Genomic DNA, 20,929 nt, shown 5'->3' with positions numbered 1-20,929 from the left:
GGTGTGGATGTTATACCAATATTCCTATGCTGTTTAATGAATACAGCAACACCTGTAAGCTAGTTCAGGCAGGCCATCTCTGCTGCACTGATTACACACTTGACTTCACGGTCATTCTCATCATCACCTGACAAATGTATCCTCCCAACATAACTTGGTGGTCAATCAAAGCTGCATAATTTCTGGTTGCTGAATCTGCTTCACGACTGCTCATATCTTCAGCTCCACCATCATCACCACCACCACCACAGCAGCAGCAGCATCCACCTGCAGGCTCCAGCTTAGGGTTTAAGATATTCTCATGACTCCTTAAAAGGAGGGATGAGACCGGCACCCAGACGCCAAACATAAACGATGTTCTAATGCTGCACTAAACATTTGAAACCGTCACAACATGAGCTGTTTGAACTATCACTAAACTGTTTCTTAAAAATAATACAAATTCAATCAATTCAATCTTTAAAATCTACTTACCTCATTGATTTATATTTCTTAATGTGAAATGTGGATCTTTAAAGTTTAAAGTTATGTTTTTTGGGGCACTTTTGCCTTTATTTGATAGGACAGCTGAAGAGAGACAGGAAATGTGGGGAGCAGAGAATAGGGGAAGACACAAAGGAAATGGTCGCAGCCGGGAATCGAACCGGCGACCCCTGTGGCGAGGACTGTAGCCTCTGTATGTGGGGCGCTTAGACCTAGCGCCCCACCAGTGCCCCAAAACTTTAAAGTTAGTGAAAGATAGGCTGACAGATATACATTTAAAGCTCCAGTGAGGAACTTTCAGTATGTGTCGATTTTGGCAACACCTGTAAACAAAGAAATACCTGATATACATATAAACATATGACCTGTTTGGACATTTAGGAACCTTTAATAGAATAAAAAGACTTCATCATTCAGTTTTCTTTTCCTTTGGTTTAATAAAACAACATTGTAAGAGTTTCACATCAGGTCTGTCAAGAAACCAAGTCTACAAGGACACATCCTCGCTAAGAAGTGACGATCTTCCAGGTTGGCTGGAAGTTTACGATTAACCAGCTACATATCTGTTGTGTGCTACATCCATCAGTCGTATAACAATCATAATCTCTTTATATCCGAGTGCATCACTGCTAGTGCTGGGCGATAATTCGATAACGACAATTATCGTGATATCATTTCTCAATATAAATATAAAAAAATTTTGATAAAAAATCGATATAAACAAACATGTAATTACACCCCCCCAGCCACTTAAAATGGAGGGGGCGCTAATGAGCCTTAAGCGCTAGTTGCCACCCAACATTAGACAGAGGAAGAAGACGGCATTGAACAGCCAATCATGTTGCGGGATGAAAGGTAGGCGGGGCTCAAAGACGTTCAGAGCAGAATGTAAACACAGCTGAGAGCGACAGCTACGCTGAAGAAAACTCAAAACCTACCAGCTCAAAGCAGAGTCGTTAGTCTGACACTGAGTCGACTCTGCATTAACTATTAACTTAATACACTTCATTAAATATACTTTCAGGATGTGGGTAAAGGAAGAGCACAGAGACAACCACGACCGTAGGACAACTGAACGAGCGTGATGCATTCACTGCACTGTGGGAAACATCACTCTGCCTGTAACCCTTAGTAATCTTAAAGGGGAGAGCAAAACTCAAAACAATACTCTACTAAACTGATACACAGTATTCAATTTGATATATTTTTGTTGTAAATTTAAATCAAATTATCGAATAACCTCAATCTAAGAAAAATAAGAATTACAAACTAAAACTTCACAAAAATCTCATTTCACACAAAAGACCTGCTTCCTGTTAGCACCGTCAGAAATGATGGCTTCAAGAAGTTTATCAGAAAACTAAATCCAGATACAAACTAACAAACTGTCTGGTTTCTTCAACTTTCACTCAGGACCAAATATCTGCATTGAAATTGAAATGAAACCATAATTTGATATTTATCGTGATAATTATCGATATCAACTGATATTAAATATTTTATAGTGACATCATAAATTTCAATATCGCCCAGCACTAATCTCTGCTAAAGAATGCACAGAAGTTATTACATATTTTAGGCAAAGATAGAATTTATTAAAGTCACTGAGCTAAGAAGCCACGTACCTCCTGTGCTTGGTCAAAGTTCTTTAAGGCTTTTTTAATATAAAAGTGTAATGACATCTTCTGGCTATGGCATGAAAAAGTTTTCGTCTGAAGCAAGGAGCAAATGAGGATTCTTCACATACATTCACTGAACAGTTACACAATCATTGATGAGCACTATATCCAAAATACCTCTGTTATAATAGATCAAAAGCCAGACTGTTGACATCTTTACTCAGCACTCATGCATTCACATCGTGTGCTTTATATTCTTTTTAGCATGCACCACACTTTTGGCTTACATGCGAGGAAAACAGCAGATCAAAATCAATGTTGTGGTAAAACAGGAAAAGAAATCTTATCCTTTGTTCACAAAAAAACAAGTATTTTCAAAAGGAACATACAGTCAGTATCTTTTCACATACACAAAAAGTCAAACACTTTAAGAAATACTGTTTACAGTCTGTGCAAATACTCCCCTTTATAGTCCTCCTCAAACTGACTTTCTCCTCGAACGAGGGAACTCTAGGAAGCTGTGCCCAGGTGAGAGTGTGCTCCCTGGGGACGAGAGTCTAGTGTTGTCCCTTGACACCGGAGAGCAGCCCTCGATCCTATAGGACACAGAATTGTAGTACACAGAGTTAATATGGCAGCCGTGTTGGTGTTCACTGTGGGACACAAGAGGACTGTCACACATCCCCAAACGGTACCACACACACGAGCAGAGGGAGCTGAGGCTGGACTCTCTCCTGCATCTTTCTGTCTTGATTTGAAAATGTAGCCTGTGTCTGCAGGGGCTCCTTAGTCCCTCCTGGTCCACTGGGGAGGAAGTGATGAGGTTTGTGCGGCTGGTTCCTTCCTCCATTGGGAGGAGAAGTGTGCTGTGGTTGTGACTGTGCGCTGCGTTGCTCCTGTTTCTCTCTCTGTGACTGTCTCTGCTCTGCTCCCCCACAACACGAAGACCTCTGTCCAAGAGGCCCTTGTCCCTCTTCAGTGATGCCCTCTCTTGAGCGTCCCTCCTCTCATCCTCAGTGTTCATGGTGAGGAAGCGAAGCACAACCAGATTCAGGAAGGCCCCGATGACAGTCAGCCCCACCAGGATGTACATGAAGCTGAACACCACGTAGGGTGTCTTTTCCTGGAGGTCCTCCTTCTTCTGTAGGGCCACGTAGTCTCCAAAGCCAATGGTAGTGAGCGTGATGAAGCAGTAGTAGTAAGCGTGGAAGAAGCTCCATCCCTCAAAGTGGGAGAAGGCGGAAGCCCCAACACACAGTGTTCCGATGCAAGACAGGAAGCCCACCAAGACCATGTTCTCCATGGACACCTCGTTGCGTCTAAAGCCCAGGCACTGCTTCAGCTTATGAAGGAGATAGCGGACGAATGTGTTCATCCTTTCTCCCAGGCTCTGGAACATGACCAAAGTGAGAGGGATGCCCAGCACGGCATAGAACATGCAGAAGACTTTTCCTGCATCTGTGCCTGGTGCTGCGTGTCCATAACCTTAATGCGGGGAGATGGAGATGAGAGAAACATGGTAATGCATACTGAAGCAATGCTGAGACAGTAAAACATTGTTTGGTTTGTATTTAAAGCTAGGGTTGGTAGTCACGGAAAACTAGCATGAATTTGAATGTAGCATTTCCTCGGGACTCCATCTAATAATTATAAATGATATATTATGCTTTATAATAAGTGAAATTGGCCCGGTCAATTTTGATCTGGGAGGACAACAAATGTAACCATTTGCTGCGATTAAAAAATAAAAAGTATTTTCAAAACCTAACTAAATATTCACAAGAAGGAGCCTGTGAAAATGGATGAAGAAATTCTTAAATGATCATAATTGTCAAAATAATTCAAAAATTATGTTTTTTTAAAACGTCAAATCAAGGATTAATTTCATTTAAAAAAGCCACGTTGACCATAGATAATGCACACAAGGGTTAAAAGTTGTATGAACGAGTTAAAAGGAAGTTGGGGGAAAAGATGAAATACAGAATCTGATGAAACTTAATAATATATGGTTTTTAAACAGACATAACTACACCGGGTCAAACATTTACCCAGGGGGATAAAAAGTGCGTAGTCTAAACGAGGAAAATACAAGGGTTAAGAACACATTATGTATTGATTACCATCAGGACATAAAGATCATTTTAACCAGTATAGCAAAAAGTGTATCTAAATCTGACTACCAACCCCAGCTTTAAAACAGCATTAAACGTGCATGTATGCAGGAAGAAAAAAAATAATGCTGTTCTACTAATATGGCAACACAATGACAAATCCTCCCTCGTAAAAGCATGACATCAACTCACCAATGGTGGTGATGACTGTTATGGCAAAGTAAAAAGAGCCTGCAAATTTCCACTGTCTCCCGGCGCGATGGGGCTCAGCTTGCAGCACCACTCGCTCGATCTCGCGGTAGTCGTCCTCGGAGAAGCGGTACTTCTTCTTCATCTCGTTGCGCTTCTGCTCCAGGATGCGCCTGCGGGAGTTCTCCGACTCGGACTCCAGCGCGTCAAACACCGCGGCGCCGACCAGCAGGTACGAGAACATGCAGAGGATGAGCGACAGGGTCCGGATGTTTTGCTTCTTCATCCTCGGCTTCGGCATGAAAAAGTCGGGGGGAGCAGAGAGGCGCAGTTACAGGTGGTGGGACTGGTTCTTCAGCGTAGCCTCCACATTGGTGTTGCAGCTTGTTGCGTAAAACGTAGTAGCGGCAGAGGCGTGTAGGGAGAAGAAAAAAAACTGAAAATCAGTGCTAACGGGTTCAGATTTCATGATCAGGTTAAAAACGCGCATATCGTGCTGTGCTCATTGAGAGCGAATCGTTGCTCTCACACGGTCATCTGTCTCTGCGGGTGGTCTCAGTCCGCCTCTTCGCATGCGCAAAGCACTCACCAATAACAGGCTGTGTGTAAAATAACACCTTAGTAAGAATCATAGTGAGATTCTACAGTAGTGTTCAGTCTTACCACTGCTGTGTGCAACAAGTGAGGTCCTGACTCGACCCGGCAGATACCAATCTAAAATACGAGGAGGGGGGTTCAGCACCATGGACAGCGACCAGAGGGATTTAACACTACACAGCCGAGCAACGACTCACGTTTAAGCAGCCTTTTTTAAAAAAAAAAAAAAGGTGTAGTTGTGAAAGCTTGACACATTAATTTTACAAGATAGTTAATATCTATATGGACAAGTGGAAAACATAAGTGGTGAAATGTTGTGTTGGTGGCAAAAAAAAACTCCACTAGGCAAAGTTATCCATTAAAACCTGAACAACATTATGAAAACCACATCTAATTTTAAAATAGTACTGTTTTTTCCAGAATGAATACTGCATTTCCCATGAGTACCATCCCCCACGGTTGTAAATTCAGGCTCTTGCCAGAGCACTTGCTATGAAAGCTAATGATAGGAATACAGTTCTTCTTTCCACTTTTCTTTCTACATGACAGCTTTTCACAGGATGCAGAGTGATGGGGTAATGTATGGATTTGTAGCTATGTAAAATTGTCTGTAATGTAACAATGACAAAACTTTGTTAGGTAGCTTACAAAAGGTGACCAGATGTACAGGGGCAGATCAAGGGGCTGGGTATGGGTGGCCAGGGCCTCCTTTAAAAGTATGATTGGCCACCCAAAAATCCTAAAAATTCACATTGGCTGTTTGCCTTGTAGGAGGCAGTGTTAGAAAATGTTTTTGGGTTGAGTGGTAACCAAGCAGCAACCTCTGGTCTAAAAATATGAGTCCAACGCGGAAGTGTTAAAAACTGCAGTTCATCAAAAAAGACGATATTTACAGCAGAAATAAACATGTTTACAGCCTGGTACAAAAGACGAGTGTAGTCTCGATAGCTCGTTTCTCGATCAGCACACACTGTACGGGGGTGAATTTTTTTCTAACGCGGCAATTTCGAAGATGTTAAGATTACGAGTCCACTCACAATTTTTCCTTTTGAAAATATTTTTAATTGTGACATCTTTTGTTTAGTCCTTAAAGATTTAAGTGAAGGAGAATTAAGTGTTGCCACTTTGTTGTGTCACTTTTTAGAGTAAAAAAGGCAAAAAATACTGAGGAATATAAAATCTCTGAGATACTTTCATGTTAGTAGTTATGGTATTAGGAATGATGATAGTGTTACGGTTATTCATCACATGCGCACACATACATATTGCCACCCCCGCAAAAGTCAGTGCCCCCTTTTGCCACCCCAGTCAAAAGAGTGCTACTTCACCCCTGTAGACGTAGTTTAAAGCTAGGGTTGGTTGAATTTATTTAGAATATTTTTTTTAGGAATTTATGGGAATAAACGGGAATAAACCAGGAATTTACAAAATTGAAGGTTGGCTCTTAATATGGAACTTAAATATAGTTGAGGAAAATATATTTTAGCATAATCCTGACTAAAACAACCAGATTTCATGCAAGTACAGTTGAATATCTATGCAGAGCCATCCTCAACAAGGCTGGACAGTGAAACTGAAGAGGAAGAGTTGGAGTTGGATGTTGATGAGACCCAGGAAGAGCCCATTGCCTGAAAGGGTTCAGCAAAAATTCAGAGGCTAGGCTTGAGAAGCTTGAGGGAAGATGCTTTTTTATTTGCATTTTGAATGGGACTCTTTGGAGGGAGAGGGGCTCTTTTCATTTAACATTTTGAAGGGGACTTTGTTGGGATTGACAAATATTTATGCTTGGATATGATACCTTTCCATGAAATTACCCTTAATTCAGTTAACTCATTAGTTCCCATGGAAAGTTTCCAATTTGGAATATTTCCCAAATTCCCCAGCTTAACTTCCCATGGAAATTTATCAGAAATTGTCCACCCCTTTGCAACCCTATATGCAACACTCATCTGATTTTCTATACACAATTTTGAATGCATATTGTACATGTTGACAAGTTGAAATGAAAAATAACAGCTATCTATTAAAGTCTGTTTTAAGAGGCTATTTTTAAACAGAAGCTGATTCAGTAACACTGTTTTGCTCTTGCATCAGTTATGATATCCTGATGAAAGAAAGACGCACATTTACTCTTGGTGTGTGTCCTCACATGCTCATATTCAAACTGTGTTGATGACAATGTGCATTTGGGTGTGTGTCCCTGCTCCGAATGCTGATGCGTGCACGTACAGCAGCTAAACAAACGACACTGTTACCCTGGATGCTTCTGCAAACCAACTGTAGGTGATGCTGGTTGCTATGGTTACTATGATACCAGAATCATAGGCTTAGACTGTCAGTGAGGTAATAAATATGTTGAGCTTAATGATCCGTGCTCTCGTTCAACAAATTACATCAGTACATAGGCTTCATCTCTCTGATGTGACACGTGAAGAAGAAAGACATCTGTATCAGATGTAAACATAATTAAAGCCTTGTGTCACTGCAGGTAGAAAATGCACACACAGGTAACCGCAGGTGCGTTATTGTATGTTCTTTTTGTTCCTCCATAATAGAGCAACCTGCTGCTCTCAAGGGCCGTATTTCTGTGTTAAGTGGCTCAATCAGCACTTAAACCCCTGTTGTAATTCAAACCAGCTCTCCATAAATCAATTACATCTGAGCTGATAAGAGGGACACCTGAAGCCTTAACAGGCTCCCATCAATCAACACTGCTTGTATTCACAATCCTTTTCAAAGTCCAAGGACCTGGAACAAAGTGAGGAGGTCCACAATCCCCGGCGGCCCTGGGCTTAAGGAGAAGTATTTAGACTCAGAGAGACGGGCCTGGGCCATTGATTTGGGTTGGCTCTCTCTTTTCTCTGCTCAATTTAAAAAAAAAGTATTATGAACTACAAATGAATCTGGAAAGTCACTTTATTTCTTTTAACACCTCTTGTTTTTCTTTTAACTAGATACTTCAGATTTAAAATATATCACAGAAATCTAGCTTAAAGTCATATTTATACTGGTTGAATTGCTCATGATGTGTTTCTGCTTGGATTTGTTACATTATGATTTAGGGAATGCATTTTTTAAGGGAGAAAAAATTCGAAAAAAAGCCTTGAACAAAAATAAGATTTTCAGCTTCAAATAATATTCTTTGTCTTTCCTTCCTGCTCACTTTTTAGGAAAAATGCCATCAGTTCTGCTTTATTTTTTTATCCCATCATGCTCACAAAAGCTTTTTTTTCTGTGGTTTTATCTAATGAAATCAAAAAGACCTCCTCACTCTGTTTGGTGATGCTGTCTGCAAATAATGCAGATGGTACAAAACCGTTTTTTAAGATGCACATGGCGTCACGCAGAGATAAAAGGGACCTTGTGCCTGGAGGCGTATTTCTCTTCTAAATAAAACCCATCTGCCAATTCTTCAGGAAAAAAAAAATGCAAATCTGGCAAAATGCTTAAGGCTTCTAAAAAAATGAAGCTTCTCTGTGAAAAGCCAAACTTGGAGGATGGTCTTTAGCAGGAAAACAGCAGCTGTGGTTTGACAAGGAGGAAATTATAGACAGGGGAAAGCAGACACAGAGATATTTATGGAGATATACCTGATGTCATAGGATCCATTGACAACAGAACAAAGACAGCAAGATGAAGACATCTAAATCTGATGAGGGGATATTTTGAAAACACATAGAAGAATTTAAAAGGAGAGATACGGATGTTACGTTCTTAAAAAGAAAAAAATAATCAAGGAATTTTCTCTTTATGTAACATTTGATAAGAGAAGAAGATGCATCGCCTTGCTTGCATCTGTGGCAGTTTTTAAGTTACCTTAAAATGCAGTCAGAGCCTGCGTACTGAGACAATCATTTACCCTGTATGCACATTTTCTACATTTCTACTTAAACATTAAAAAAATTTCCAGTGGTTTCAAAGTTGATGGATCTAAACTGTGCAAATAAACAGCATGATAGCAAAAATGACACGAGAAAAAAAATGAATGAGGGTGCTTTGGTAACATGCACATTATGCTGTGATGCAATATTTCTGTATGTATACCTACACACATATAGGCAATGAAGATGAGGAAGAGAATTTGCATCATGAATACATTTAAATATACACTGTACTTTGCAGAAGTAGATACAAGTCGGAAGCGCAGTGCATGCTCTAATCTCGTTGGAAACACTTGCACTGCAGTTACCATGACGACAGACCATAACTAAAACTGTGGTGGTAAAAGTAGCAACCCTTAGGAGGAAAAAAGAGATGGCACGATAAATGACGAGCAGACCAAAAGATTATCCCCTCAGATGTGCTGCAGACGGACTGAGTTTGACTTGAGGCGGCCAGCTTTACACAAGAGAGGGAATATTTTTAACATGCTCATATCTGAGTCTGCGAGGAATCACCCGTCCTCTAACCTCAGGATAATAACAATGCACTTTTTTTGTATCAAGGGTGGGCGGATCAATCCCAAAATATCCATACTACAGATACTACGCCTCATTTTTGAAGATCGATTCTAGCATCAATAGGATGGATACCAGTTTCAGTTTCTCTCCTCTAGGTTTTATCCATTTCATCAAATAGTAGGGCTGTCTGTGCAAAGTAGTAACCATAAAGTAAACACAAATATAAATGAGAAGAACATGGTCTATCACAGTAGCTCTGATTTCATCAGAAGTTACTGTTCTTTTTCTTTCTCGATTTCGCTCCCCTCCTGTTCCTCCTCGACCACCTCTTACTCACTCTTCCTCTGCCTCTCAGATTACTTCTGTCCACTGTACAACCTTCAACAACCAGTGCTCTCTGAACTGGCTTATATTGGTTTTCTCACATCATGAACCACAAGTATGATCAGTTTTGAGCGGTTGTGTTTAAGCTGTGACACCTGTGCTTCAAATGTGTTGAACTTTTGCTACCTGTGCTTACCATTATGCAACACAAGTGCATCCCAGTGCAACATGTGTTTTAGTGAGTGAGAACGTGTTTGTTGTGTCTAACAGGTGAAAGAGTGACTGATTCAATACATGGGTTCAGGCCGCTTTGGTTCAGACAATAGGGTTTAGTGTTTTAGCAATTGAGAAAAACTGTAAATATCTCTGCATTTTGAAATTGCAAAGGGAAAGAAAGAAGCCTCATATATTTACATGTAAAACGTGGCAAATAAATAAAGATCGTGAAATAAAAATACACTAAAATCACTGCAGTTATGCCCAGTGGCGTGTCCAGAGGGGTGGCTAAGGGTGGCACCGGCACCACTTGAAATCCAATTTGCCACCCCAAAATCCTAAACTATGATTGGCTGTTTGCCTTATCAGAGGTGGGGTTTCTGTTAAAATCTATAATGTGGGATGAGTTAAAAGGCTGGCAGCAGATTTCTTTATTAGTGTCCTCAAATGTGACTTTGAGAAAACATCTTTTGTAAGTCCTTAAAGAATTAGGCTTAGAAGATGTATGCCACTTTGTCATGTTTTGGGTTTTTTTAAGTCAAAAGGAATATAACAACTGTTTAATACTTTAATGATAGTAGGTTGTGAAGACAGAAAGGGTAAATCTTATTTATTTGTAAATGCACTGGCCACCCCTGCCATGCGAGAGCCTCAGTTGGGCCATGGGTCAAAAAGTTCTGGACACACCCCTAGTTATGCCCACTCCAAACATTAAACTGTAGAGCATAGGCATATAGGCAACTGAGTTTCTCAGCAAATGTTAATCAAGTATACTGCATGCTAGACTCACTTAAACTAGGCCTTTAACTAAGAGAGAGGACAGGCTCCAGCCAGTGGCGGAGCCAGGGGGTGGCCAGGGGCGGCCATGGCCACCTCTGAAAACTGATTGGCCACCCCGTTGGCCACCCTGAAATTCTTAAACATGATTGGCTATTTGCCATGTCAGAGGCATTACTTATATTGAAATCAGCTATTGTGTTGTTGTGTTTCAACAAGCTGCAGAGAAACTAGTTTCTTTGCATTTGAAAATTATTTTTGTTGATGATTTGACTTTGGACAATCATCCTCATTTTGAGTCCTTAAAAAGTTCAGTTCAGCAGATTTAAATGTTGATACTCTGTGCCGTTACATTTCTAATGTCAATGTTAGACATCTACAAAAATGTAATATTTTTAAAATTATTTTATAAAAGAAGTTAAAGTAGATATGATTATTGGAAGTAACCCTCTTAGATTTGGGGTAAGCTCTTACATTTGTTTTCCACGCCTGGCCACCCCTTCAACAGTCAGTGCCCCAGTTTGGCCACCCAAGTGAAAATTGTCTGGCTCCGCCACAGGCTCCAGCCAGCATTATAGCACAAGGCCTGAACCAACATTCAGTGTTAGGCCTTAACATCACAAAAATCAGAAAACACAGACATCATTGTAGCTCAATAGCATCGCAGACACATAAATCAACACTGCAGCAGAGAGAGATGAACAGTGGTTGTTGTACTCACCTGACTGAAACGCTGCACGTGAGTCTTGTGTTGTGTGTAGTCCCACTTCCGACCCGTCCACTTAACCTCCCTGTCCTCGTGCGACCCCTGCCTCCTGTTTCTGTTCTGCAGTTTGTCAACAATCTCAAACATTTTGAGCTCAACGGGCTCAGGAGTGACAACTGTGACAAAAACTGTGAAAAACAGCATGAAATCCTCACACGCCTCAATGGGGGTAGACGTTTAGATGCAATGGGCCGAATACAGCAGTCAAGTCATGGACAGTGCTGCGTTTTCCCAGGCCCAGCAGCACGCACCTGTTGGGCCTGGGTGGGTTTGATTTGTGTCCTTCAGCGTGCCTGTCGGGTGGTGCGTCTGATCAGGAATTAATCAAGATAGCCCGCGCGTCCTGTGTCAGCCACTTCAATGAATACGTCTTAAATTAAGTTGTATTTTCAGCAACCAGGGGAAGACCTTAATTTTGGGGCGCCGTTTGTAAAGTTGTGCACACCGAAAATAACTGTCAACATTTCTCCACATTTAGCTTCAAAACGTCATAAAAATGTAGAGTGAATAGGAATATTTGTGATCATCTTCACATTTAATTTTGTTGTTAAAAATATATTAAGTTAAAATCATTTTTAAAACCAAATACTAAATATAAATCTGAATCTGAATGTTAAATATAAATATTAAATATAAATATAAATTTTAAATGTTGCTCTGCAATCCTAAATATTTAGCTGATGTGCAAATTCACACTGCCGCCTAGCGGAAATACCAAAAAGCGATAAGCATAAAGCATAAGCGAAACTGCTTCTTTAGCATCTTTTATGATTTAAGAAGTTAGGAAGTGGTTTACATGGAAATTAATAATTTTCACAGCACCTAAAAACAGAGTTCTCCCCGTCAAAAGAGAAGAGAAAAGAAAAAGAGGAACGAGCGCTGTACATTGTGGGAAACTGGTCCAATGCATACTGTGAAATTTTCCCTAATCAGTAAACATCAAGCAGCAACCTCCGATCTAACAATATGAGTCCAATGCGGAAGTGCTAAAAACTGCAGTTCATCGAGGATCTGCTTTAGGCTGGCTCCAGAAGTACTGGAAACCACATACACACCAATTCATAAAAGACGATCTTTACAGCAGAAATAAACATGTTTACAGCCTGGTACAAATGACGGGTGTAGTCTGGATAGCTCATTTCTCGATCGGCACACACTGTAGGGGGGGTGAATTTTTTTTCTAACCCGGCAATTTGGAAGCTATTGAGATTACAAGTCTTCCAATGAGAGGAACAGCTGATTTGATTGACAGGCGAGAACACTGTAGCTGTTGGCTAGGAGGCTCACACTCCGCATCTTTAACATTTAGTTTTATATTTAATCTTTCGATTTAACAATGATTTTAACTTAATATATTTTTCACAACAAAATTAAATGTGAAGAAGATCACAAATATTCCATATAAAAAAAGTGACTTAAAACTTCACTCATTTTTATGACGTTTTTGAGCTAAATGTGGAGAAATGTTGCTGTTATTTTCGGTGTGCACATCTTTACAAATGGTGCCCCATACTTAATAACCTAATAAATGATAATAGAGACAAATAAATATATGAATAATTGGAGCAACTCATCATTTGTGAGCAGACTATGACCCTCAGATAACCCTCCACTCCGCCGACCAGGCTCGTGCATGTACCACGAAGCTAAAGGAAATGGGAAATAATGGCGAGTACAGTTGTACAATAGTTCCAAATTCACGTCAAATCCCCCATGAACACAGCCAGCCTGTGTTTACATAAAAATTATATTTTGTAGGCTTTATGAACAATTGTGCTCATTTTGAATACGCCGATATGGGATGGATTTTTTGGCTTAAAGCAGATGATCTGAATAGCAACAGCAAATACTGGATGCCTGCAGAGCCCTCTGGTTTCCACAGTAACTAAAACCAAAAATAGAAACTCACACCAGCGGCCATTCAACGTTGAATCCCTTGTAATAATACACAGTGCTATTTATAGCCACTGATAGTGAAAAATGCTCCCATGGGTGAATGCATCTGTCAAATTACTGGAAAAATTGTCAACATGGTCCAATTAAATGATCATACCACTGTCTTAATGCCACTGGTTTTGACAATCTGAATATTGAAGCTGAATTATGATACAATAAACTGAAGGTATTAGACGAGAGGAGAGATTGTAATGAGACGAGGAGAAGATTTTAATGAGAACTCAGACATGATCACCAGATAAATTGGACTGAGTCTTAGCTGTGAGTTATTAATGACTGCCATGTCTCTGAAGGCTCAGACATAGAAGTGCTGTGTTATACAACAGCAAAACCTCCAACAAATTGCAGGGGCAGAGCCAGACTTTTATGATTGGGGTGGCCAAACTGGGGCACAGACTTTTGTAGGGGTGGCATGAAGACACCTGTGTGCACACATACAAATGAGAAGCATTTATTTACCACCTCTATCTGCTTTGACTAATTAGGTGCAAGTTAACTCTGAAGGTGGCATGTTCGAATAGTTAGCACTGCTGCCTCACATGGATGAGGGTTCCGATCGAAGCCAGGGGCTTCCTGTTTGAAGTGTTTTTGCTTTCTCCAACTTGGCCCAAGATGTTTGATATGAAAACTAAATACACCCAAAAAAGTTTGCACTGCAAGGTGGCATGGTAGTATGATGGGTAGTTCTTCCACCACTCAACAGAAAGGTTTAAAGTTTCAATCTAAGCCAGGGCTTTCCCAAATTGAGCTGCAGTGATGTGGCTTTCTCCCACTGGAGTTTGAACCATTAATTCAAACACCCAGACTGAATTGGGAAGAAAATAAACCCTCTAACCATCAACTCTCACTGTGTACAGGAAACTATGATTTGGAACTACCAGACCAAAATTGAAAGTCCAAGAACCCCATTGAGTGGGCACAGCAAGTGGGGATGCTAGTTAGGTGGTAAGCACTCCTGCCTAAAAATAAGCTGATTCAGGGTACAAATCCAGGCAGAGGCATTTCCCTGTAGAAAAAAGGCTCATCTTGCAGTCTCCTACAGGAATGTAATCGGAAATGTTGTTCTGCCACAATGTACTAGAAAGTCAATTGACCTAAACAGGTGGCATCTGCTTTGGTGCTATGGTGCAATGGTTGGCACTGTTGCCTCACAGTTAGCTGTTTCAAGATTCAAATCCAGACTAAGGCATTGTGTAAAACTATAATGTACTATCTTTTGAATGTGGAAATGTGGTCCATGATTTGAACCAAGAACAACGTGAAACCTTCCAAGGAAGCACTGACAGGTAGCATATCCATAGTCAGAGATGCACTTTTGGACTACCATAAGTAAACAGTGAAATAAAATTAAAAAAGAAAAGGTCAGCATTGACAAGCAGCCCTGTGGTGAGGTGCATAAGACTGCTGTCTTTCAGTCAAATGAGTCTGGGTTCAAATCCAAAAACACAGGCTTTAAAGTGAGATGAGAAAGAAACCCTTTACTCACAATGTGGTTTGACCTGTGCGTAAAAATTCTTTTTTAAAAGCATACCCTACCAACCAGCCCTGTGGTGTTGTGGTTAAGACTGCTGCCTTTCATTGAAAGAGTTCTGGGTTTGAGTCCTGGTCATGGACTTTCGATGGGAGTGAAACACATTCCTCACACACAATATCAAAAAGTTGAAATGAAAGGACCCAAAAAAAACAAGCTCTTCCAAGCAGCCCTGTGGTGTTGTTGTTTAGACTATTCCCTTTTGATGACAGGGTTCTTGGTTCAAGTCCTGCACATGGACTTCCCTGGTATAAGGTGTTATAGTAATAAAAGTCCTGGCTACTTTATTCAGTGTGTGCACATTCATATAATTTAAACTGTGTTTGAGTCATTGTTAGAGCCTTTCAACTGGAAGCAAGAATGTTCTAGATAAAAATTGTGTAATGTTGAAACCTGAACTAAAATTAACCCCAATGACATGTCTATTACATCACCAGGATTATCTTACAAGATCCTTTCAGAGGAGTTTCACAGTGTGAAGTATGGAGAATCACTCATTAACCAGTCATGTTTTAATCAGTAATTAAAAATTGCAATAGCAGATGCAAAATCTAACGGCATGTTTAAGGAGTTATCAGCAACATGGTGTGGTGCTGATAACTCTATGGCAAATCTTCTGATTTACCATAGTTTGGTCTATCAAGTACAAAAAAAAAATACACTAAAACCTAAGTATTTTCAATCAAGACTTCCATTGGCAAATGATTTTGACTTCAAATCTAAAACTCTAAAATAGCTCACTATCATGTAAAAAGGCTGCAAATCTGACCAAGTAGCCACTTGAGGAAATGGCTGTGTTAAGGCCTAGATCTACAGACCCCGTCATGCTCCCACCTGTTCAGCAGCAAAGGGTCCATCTTTGCAGTGAAGGGTCCGACACTCTGGAACCATCTGCCTGAGGAGATCAGGTCTGCTGAGTCAGTGAGCTCTTTTAAATCTCTGAATTTTATCTGAATTTTATTTTATTTTAACCGTCTTAAGAAATATATTTTAAAACAATTTTATTCCTTTAGAGTTCTTTTAGGGGAATTTTACTTTTTATTTCTTTATCTTGACTCGTGTGTTTTTATTAACCACCTGTTTTATTTTGCTGCCCATGTAAAGCACTTTGTAACTGCTTTTTGAAAATTATTATTATTATTATAATGTCTGACATTCATAGTAAAAAATGGACCACATTCATTCATCTATAATGCTAAAAGTTGCTGATTCATGTTTTTACTATTAGTTACATATATAAAAAACAGGTAAGAGTGTCATTACTATCAGATAAAAATCATACACCCGGAAAACACTTTTAGTTGACATGTACTGTATGTACAATAAATACATTCACTGCATGTATATAAAGTAGCCCATTAGAATATTCTTCTTATATTCATATTGTGTGTTATTCTTCATTGTTGTGTTTTTATGTATCTTTAACTTTTTAAAACTACTTTTGAATAAATAGTCAAATATTTGTTTATTCATCATTTAGTCACGATTCAAAACTCTACTTCTTCATTTGAAAGTTGTTCTCCCATCTGCATGTAACACTGAGTACTTTTACTTGGATCTGAACACATACTAAGCCATCTGATGATTTGAGACACAGCTGAAAATATGTCCTGTCTTTCAGGATTAAAATATAACAAGAAAATATGAAGATTCCTTGGACAAACAGGAATAATCGTCTTGATCCAAACTTCAAATAAGCCAACAGAAAATGTTAGACATTCTATTTATAATGTTCCAAAAAGACAATTCAATTCAATTCAATTCAAAATACTTTATTTGTCCCCGGCGGGCAATTACAGTATTTCTCAGTTGCTAAAACACTAAATCCTATTGTCTGAACCAAATTCTTAGTGGCCTGAACCCATGTATTGAATCAGCTACTCTTTTGGCAAAACCATAAGCACTTTTCACCTGTCAGACACAACAAACACGTTCTCACTCACTAAAACACATGTTGCACTGTGATGCACTTGTGTTGCATAATGGTAAGCACAGGTAGCAAAAGTTCAACACATTTGAAGGACAGGTGTCACAGCTTAAACACAACCACTCAAAACTGACCATACTTGTGGCTCATGATGTGAGGAAACTAATATAAGCCAGTTCAGAGAGCACTGGTTGTTGAAGGTTGAACAATGGACAGAAGTAATCTGAGAGGCAGAGGAAGAGTGTGTAAGAGGTGGTCAAGGAAGAAGAGGAGGGGAGCGAAATCAAGAAAGACAAAGAACAGTAACTTCTGATGAAATCCGAGCTACTGTGATAGACCATGTTCTTCTCATTTATATTTGTGTTTACTTTATTTTTTACTTTATACAGGAGCTAAATTCAAAGAGGATTCATTTAGCCTACTGTGAACAATAAACATTATGTCTACAGCTTCATGTCCTGAGCATTGTGTTTTCAGTTTTTTAATGTAGTGTGTAATGACTGCTCAGTATTTTTTTAATCTTGATTGACTTGGGGTATGATCTGACAACATTGTTTGGTTTTGCAGGAAGAGTCAGAGGTTTGGTGAATGTAGTTTGAAAATTGGGTTTTGTGCTTATAGTGTTGAGAAAAGCGTGGTGGATGTCACAAAAGGTGTTTTGGCAATTGAGAAATACTGTAAAAGGCCGGAGAGCAGTGGTTAGAAGAACATGACAAACCAATATACATACATTTATCCTGAAATATGAATTAGAAATTAAAATTAAAAAAGAAGTACGGGGGGTGCTGGTGGCCTAGCAGTCTAAGCGCCCCACACAGAGGCTACAGTCCTCGTCGCAGAGGTCGCCGGGTGGGTTCCCGACGGGTCGACCATTTCCTTCATGTCTTCCCCCACTCTCTACTCCCCATATTTCTTGTCTCTCTTCAGCTGTCCTACGGAATAAAGGCAAAAAGCCCAAAAAATATAACTTAAAAAAAAAGAAGTGTGGGGAATGTGCCGTGGTTGTGGGATAGATCAGGGGTTCCTAGTGTGTGGGTCAAGACCCCCCCGGGGGGTCGTGAGACACAAATGGGGGGTTGTGAGATGTCTTCCCGAATGTTTTTTTTTTTTTTATAATCAAAAAAAAAATACATTTTACCCATTATAGTAGAAAATATCAACAAAATAGTAGCTGAACTTGACATAAAACCTTGGAAATGCCTTTCTTTGTTCCCAGATGACTCCTAAGTTTAGGGTTAGTGAACAGTTAATTATCAAAAGCATCAGTAGCAGTACGTTAATTCATAACAACACAGGAAACACAGCCACATGCTCATATAGGTGGGCTGATTTTCTGCAGACCAGCTAAATGAAGCCACATTAAATCACCTTGAGGGACAGTGGGGGTTGCGTGTCTTTGGCACCTATATTTTTGGGGGCGCGGGCTGAAAAGTTTGGGAACCCCTGGGGTAGAGAATAGATTAACTGAGGTAGACATATTTATCAACAGATAGAATGAGGGAGTAATACTGCGTGGGTAAAGGGGCCAAATTAACCCAGTGCATAGATAAATCAAGCATACTGGAAAATATGTGAAGTGTGTAAAAACTTAATACTGAATAAATAAAGTGGTCACAGAACAGAAATACACAGTAAATGATAGGTAACAGCTGAAGCATATGTAACAGCTAAGAAGGGGTAGAGCTATAGTTAGAAGCTGGCATGGACAATGCAAGAACACAGCAAACTCAAACTTGAACAGTTATGTAGTTTTCTTACTGACTCAGAGCCTTGACTGCACACTGATCCTGAGGTCTGAACAGATTGTGTTGTATCAATATCTCTAACCTCTTTCTTCTTCCCTCTGTTGAGTCGTGTCTTCGCTGAGGCTGGAGAGAAGATGGATATTTCTGACTGTATGCTGCACTGGAAAATCAAGAGTCTCAGGAATAAGAGCAAAAGTTGACAACTACCACAGTGTTGTCCTGAGAGTTACAATTTAATCAGCTAACTGAGGTCAGACTTCAGCTAAACACAGATCAACTTCATACAAACATCCAAAAATAGTATTACTTTATTCTGCTTTGTCAACAACCAGATATGCAGTAGGGAAAGACATTTAAAAAGAATTCAGCACTTTTGTAAAGTTATTACTATTTCATTCTGTAAATACCAAAACTTAAACAATTAACAGTGAAAATTAAGTGCAAGTATAAAAGATGGATGGCTATAATTGCTTGCTTCAAATTTTTCATGACTGCACCCATTCCAAATGAACATACAGTGGACTCGAAAATCATAGCCATAGCTTTATCAGTTCTGTCAACACACATAGATATTGTACAATCAACCAGTCTTATCACATTTTTGGAAAGGCCCTCAATGTTCAAAAGTCTACTTCCCGAATCTGCAAGAGATTGTGCAATATTACTCAAATATAATTTAAATGACATTCAGTCTTAAATCCATATGAACAGCAGGGTCCAGCATAAAACACAAACTGGTGCAGAAAGATTTATTTCACAAAAAGAAAAAAGGAATTATCCAATTTATTATTTTCAGTGAAAATTATAAATTGTTAAAGTATTAAGGTGTCAAAAATTCTGAAACCTATTAATTTCATTGATATACATTAATAATAGTGCTTTCAGTATTAAATACTAGTTGCTGACAGTCTTAGTTATTACAACCCTAAAGGATGAGTCTGGTAATATTCTATATTTATGTTATCATCCATAAATCCATTTCAAAAGGCCAAAACCAAGTGTGGACTCAGAGCCTGATGAGACAGTTTCCCTGGCACCTCAGTTTGTCACTGTCATCCAAAAAGAATACAAAAACTCCACAAACAATGAGACACTGTTATACAAGCGGTTTTGTTTTGTCACTGGAATCCCACATACGTGATTAATAAAAACATGATGTGAATAATCTCAAATCCCACAATTTACTCCAGATTGAGAAACATTTGATAAACACCAGAGATACCTGCCATAAAATCATGTAATCTCTTAAAAAAGAAAAAGTGTAACACAGATTAAGCGGGCAGAAAAGTAGAAAAACGCTGACTTATTAGTTTTGATGCCGAAGCAATCGGTCTATCGCGGACAGGGAAGCGCTAACATTACCATGCTGATAACGTCAACATGTTTACTGTTGGGTTTTCACTGCATGAGATGTCACAAGTTTGAGACTAAACTGTGTTTCATAGTTTTATTGTAGACATAAAATGTTAAGATATATTTCAGTTAAAAGGGATTATTGAAATCACATTTGATATCCTTTTATTAGAATTGCAGAGAGCTGAGCACAACTCATTTACTTCTCCAGTCAGCCAGTGGGGGTCTTTAGAAATAATAAATTAGCACAACATGTTTCCTGGAAAAAACATGCAATAATAAAATACTGCCATGAAGCATTAAGAGAGTAACTTATATCGAATGGATCCTGATTTTTTTTACGTTAGAGGATTAGGGCCACTGAAAAAAAAAAAAGAATTTAGGGTCAACATTTTTTTTTTATTATTATTATGAGAAAAAAGTCAGAATTCTGAGAAAAAAGTCTGACTTTGATCTCAGAATTCTGACTTTAATCTAAGAATTATTACTTGTATCTCAGAATTCTGACTTTTTTCTCAGAATAATAATAAAAAAAAAATGTTTGACCATAAATTTTTCTTTTTCTTCAGTGGCCCTAATCCTCTTCCGTATTTTTTCAATCTGTTCAACTAAAAACTTTGCAATTCGTTTTTTTCTTATCATTTTTAAATCACAACTTGTTGCAACTGACTGGGCGTGAAAAATCAATGAATGAGTTAGCATGAATGGCACACAGATTAACAAGCTCAAAGCATGTTGATTCATCAATCCCTCACTGTTCATTTCCCACCAATACAATTGGATATTCTAGTAGGCCAATGCAAAATTAGCCTAATGCCGTGTTCTGCTGTCTGTCGGTCACATATCCCGATCCTTACAGATCACAGCAGTCCTTGGAGTCTTCCAAAGGTTGTGAATTTGCCATATTTGTTATCAATTTTAAAAAATACAGCTCA

General features: G+C 39.2%; 1 protein-coding gene across 1 annotated transcript; it reads right to left on the bottom strand.

Moving 5' to 3' along the window:
- Window positions 1-900: 900 nt before the first annotated feature.
- On the bottom strand, window positions 901-11,816 carry kcnk15 (potassium channel, subfamily K, member 15). Its single transcript, XM_034695433.1, has 3 exons — window positions 11,438-11,816; window positions 4,406-4,785; window positions 901-3,587 (listed from the first exon to the last, which is right to left on the bottom strand). The coding sequence occupies exons 2-3, from the start codon at window positions 4,701-4,703 to the stop codon at window positions 2,581-2,583; spliced, it is 1,305 nt and encodes a 434-aa protein (XP_034551324.1). The 5' UTR covers window positions 4,704-4,785; window positions 11,438-11,816; the 3' UTR covers window positions 901-2,580.
- Between the last annotated feature and the right edge of the window lie 9,113 nt (window positions 11,817-20,929).

The sequence above is a fragment of the Notolabrus celidotus genome, chromosome 11, assembly GCF_009762535.1.
Source record: "Notolabrus celidotus isolate fNotCel1 chromosome 11, fNotCel1.pri, whole genome shotgun sequence".
In the NCBI taxonomy this organism is placed as follows: domain Eukaryota; kingdom Metazoa; phylum Chordata; class Actinopteri; order Labriformes; family Labridae; genus Notolabrus; species Notolabrus celidotus.
The sequence above is the reverse complement of the archived record's forward strand: the minus strand, read 5'-3'. Positions and strand labels throughout refer to the sequence as shown.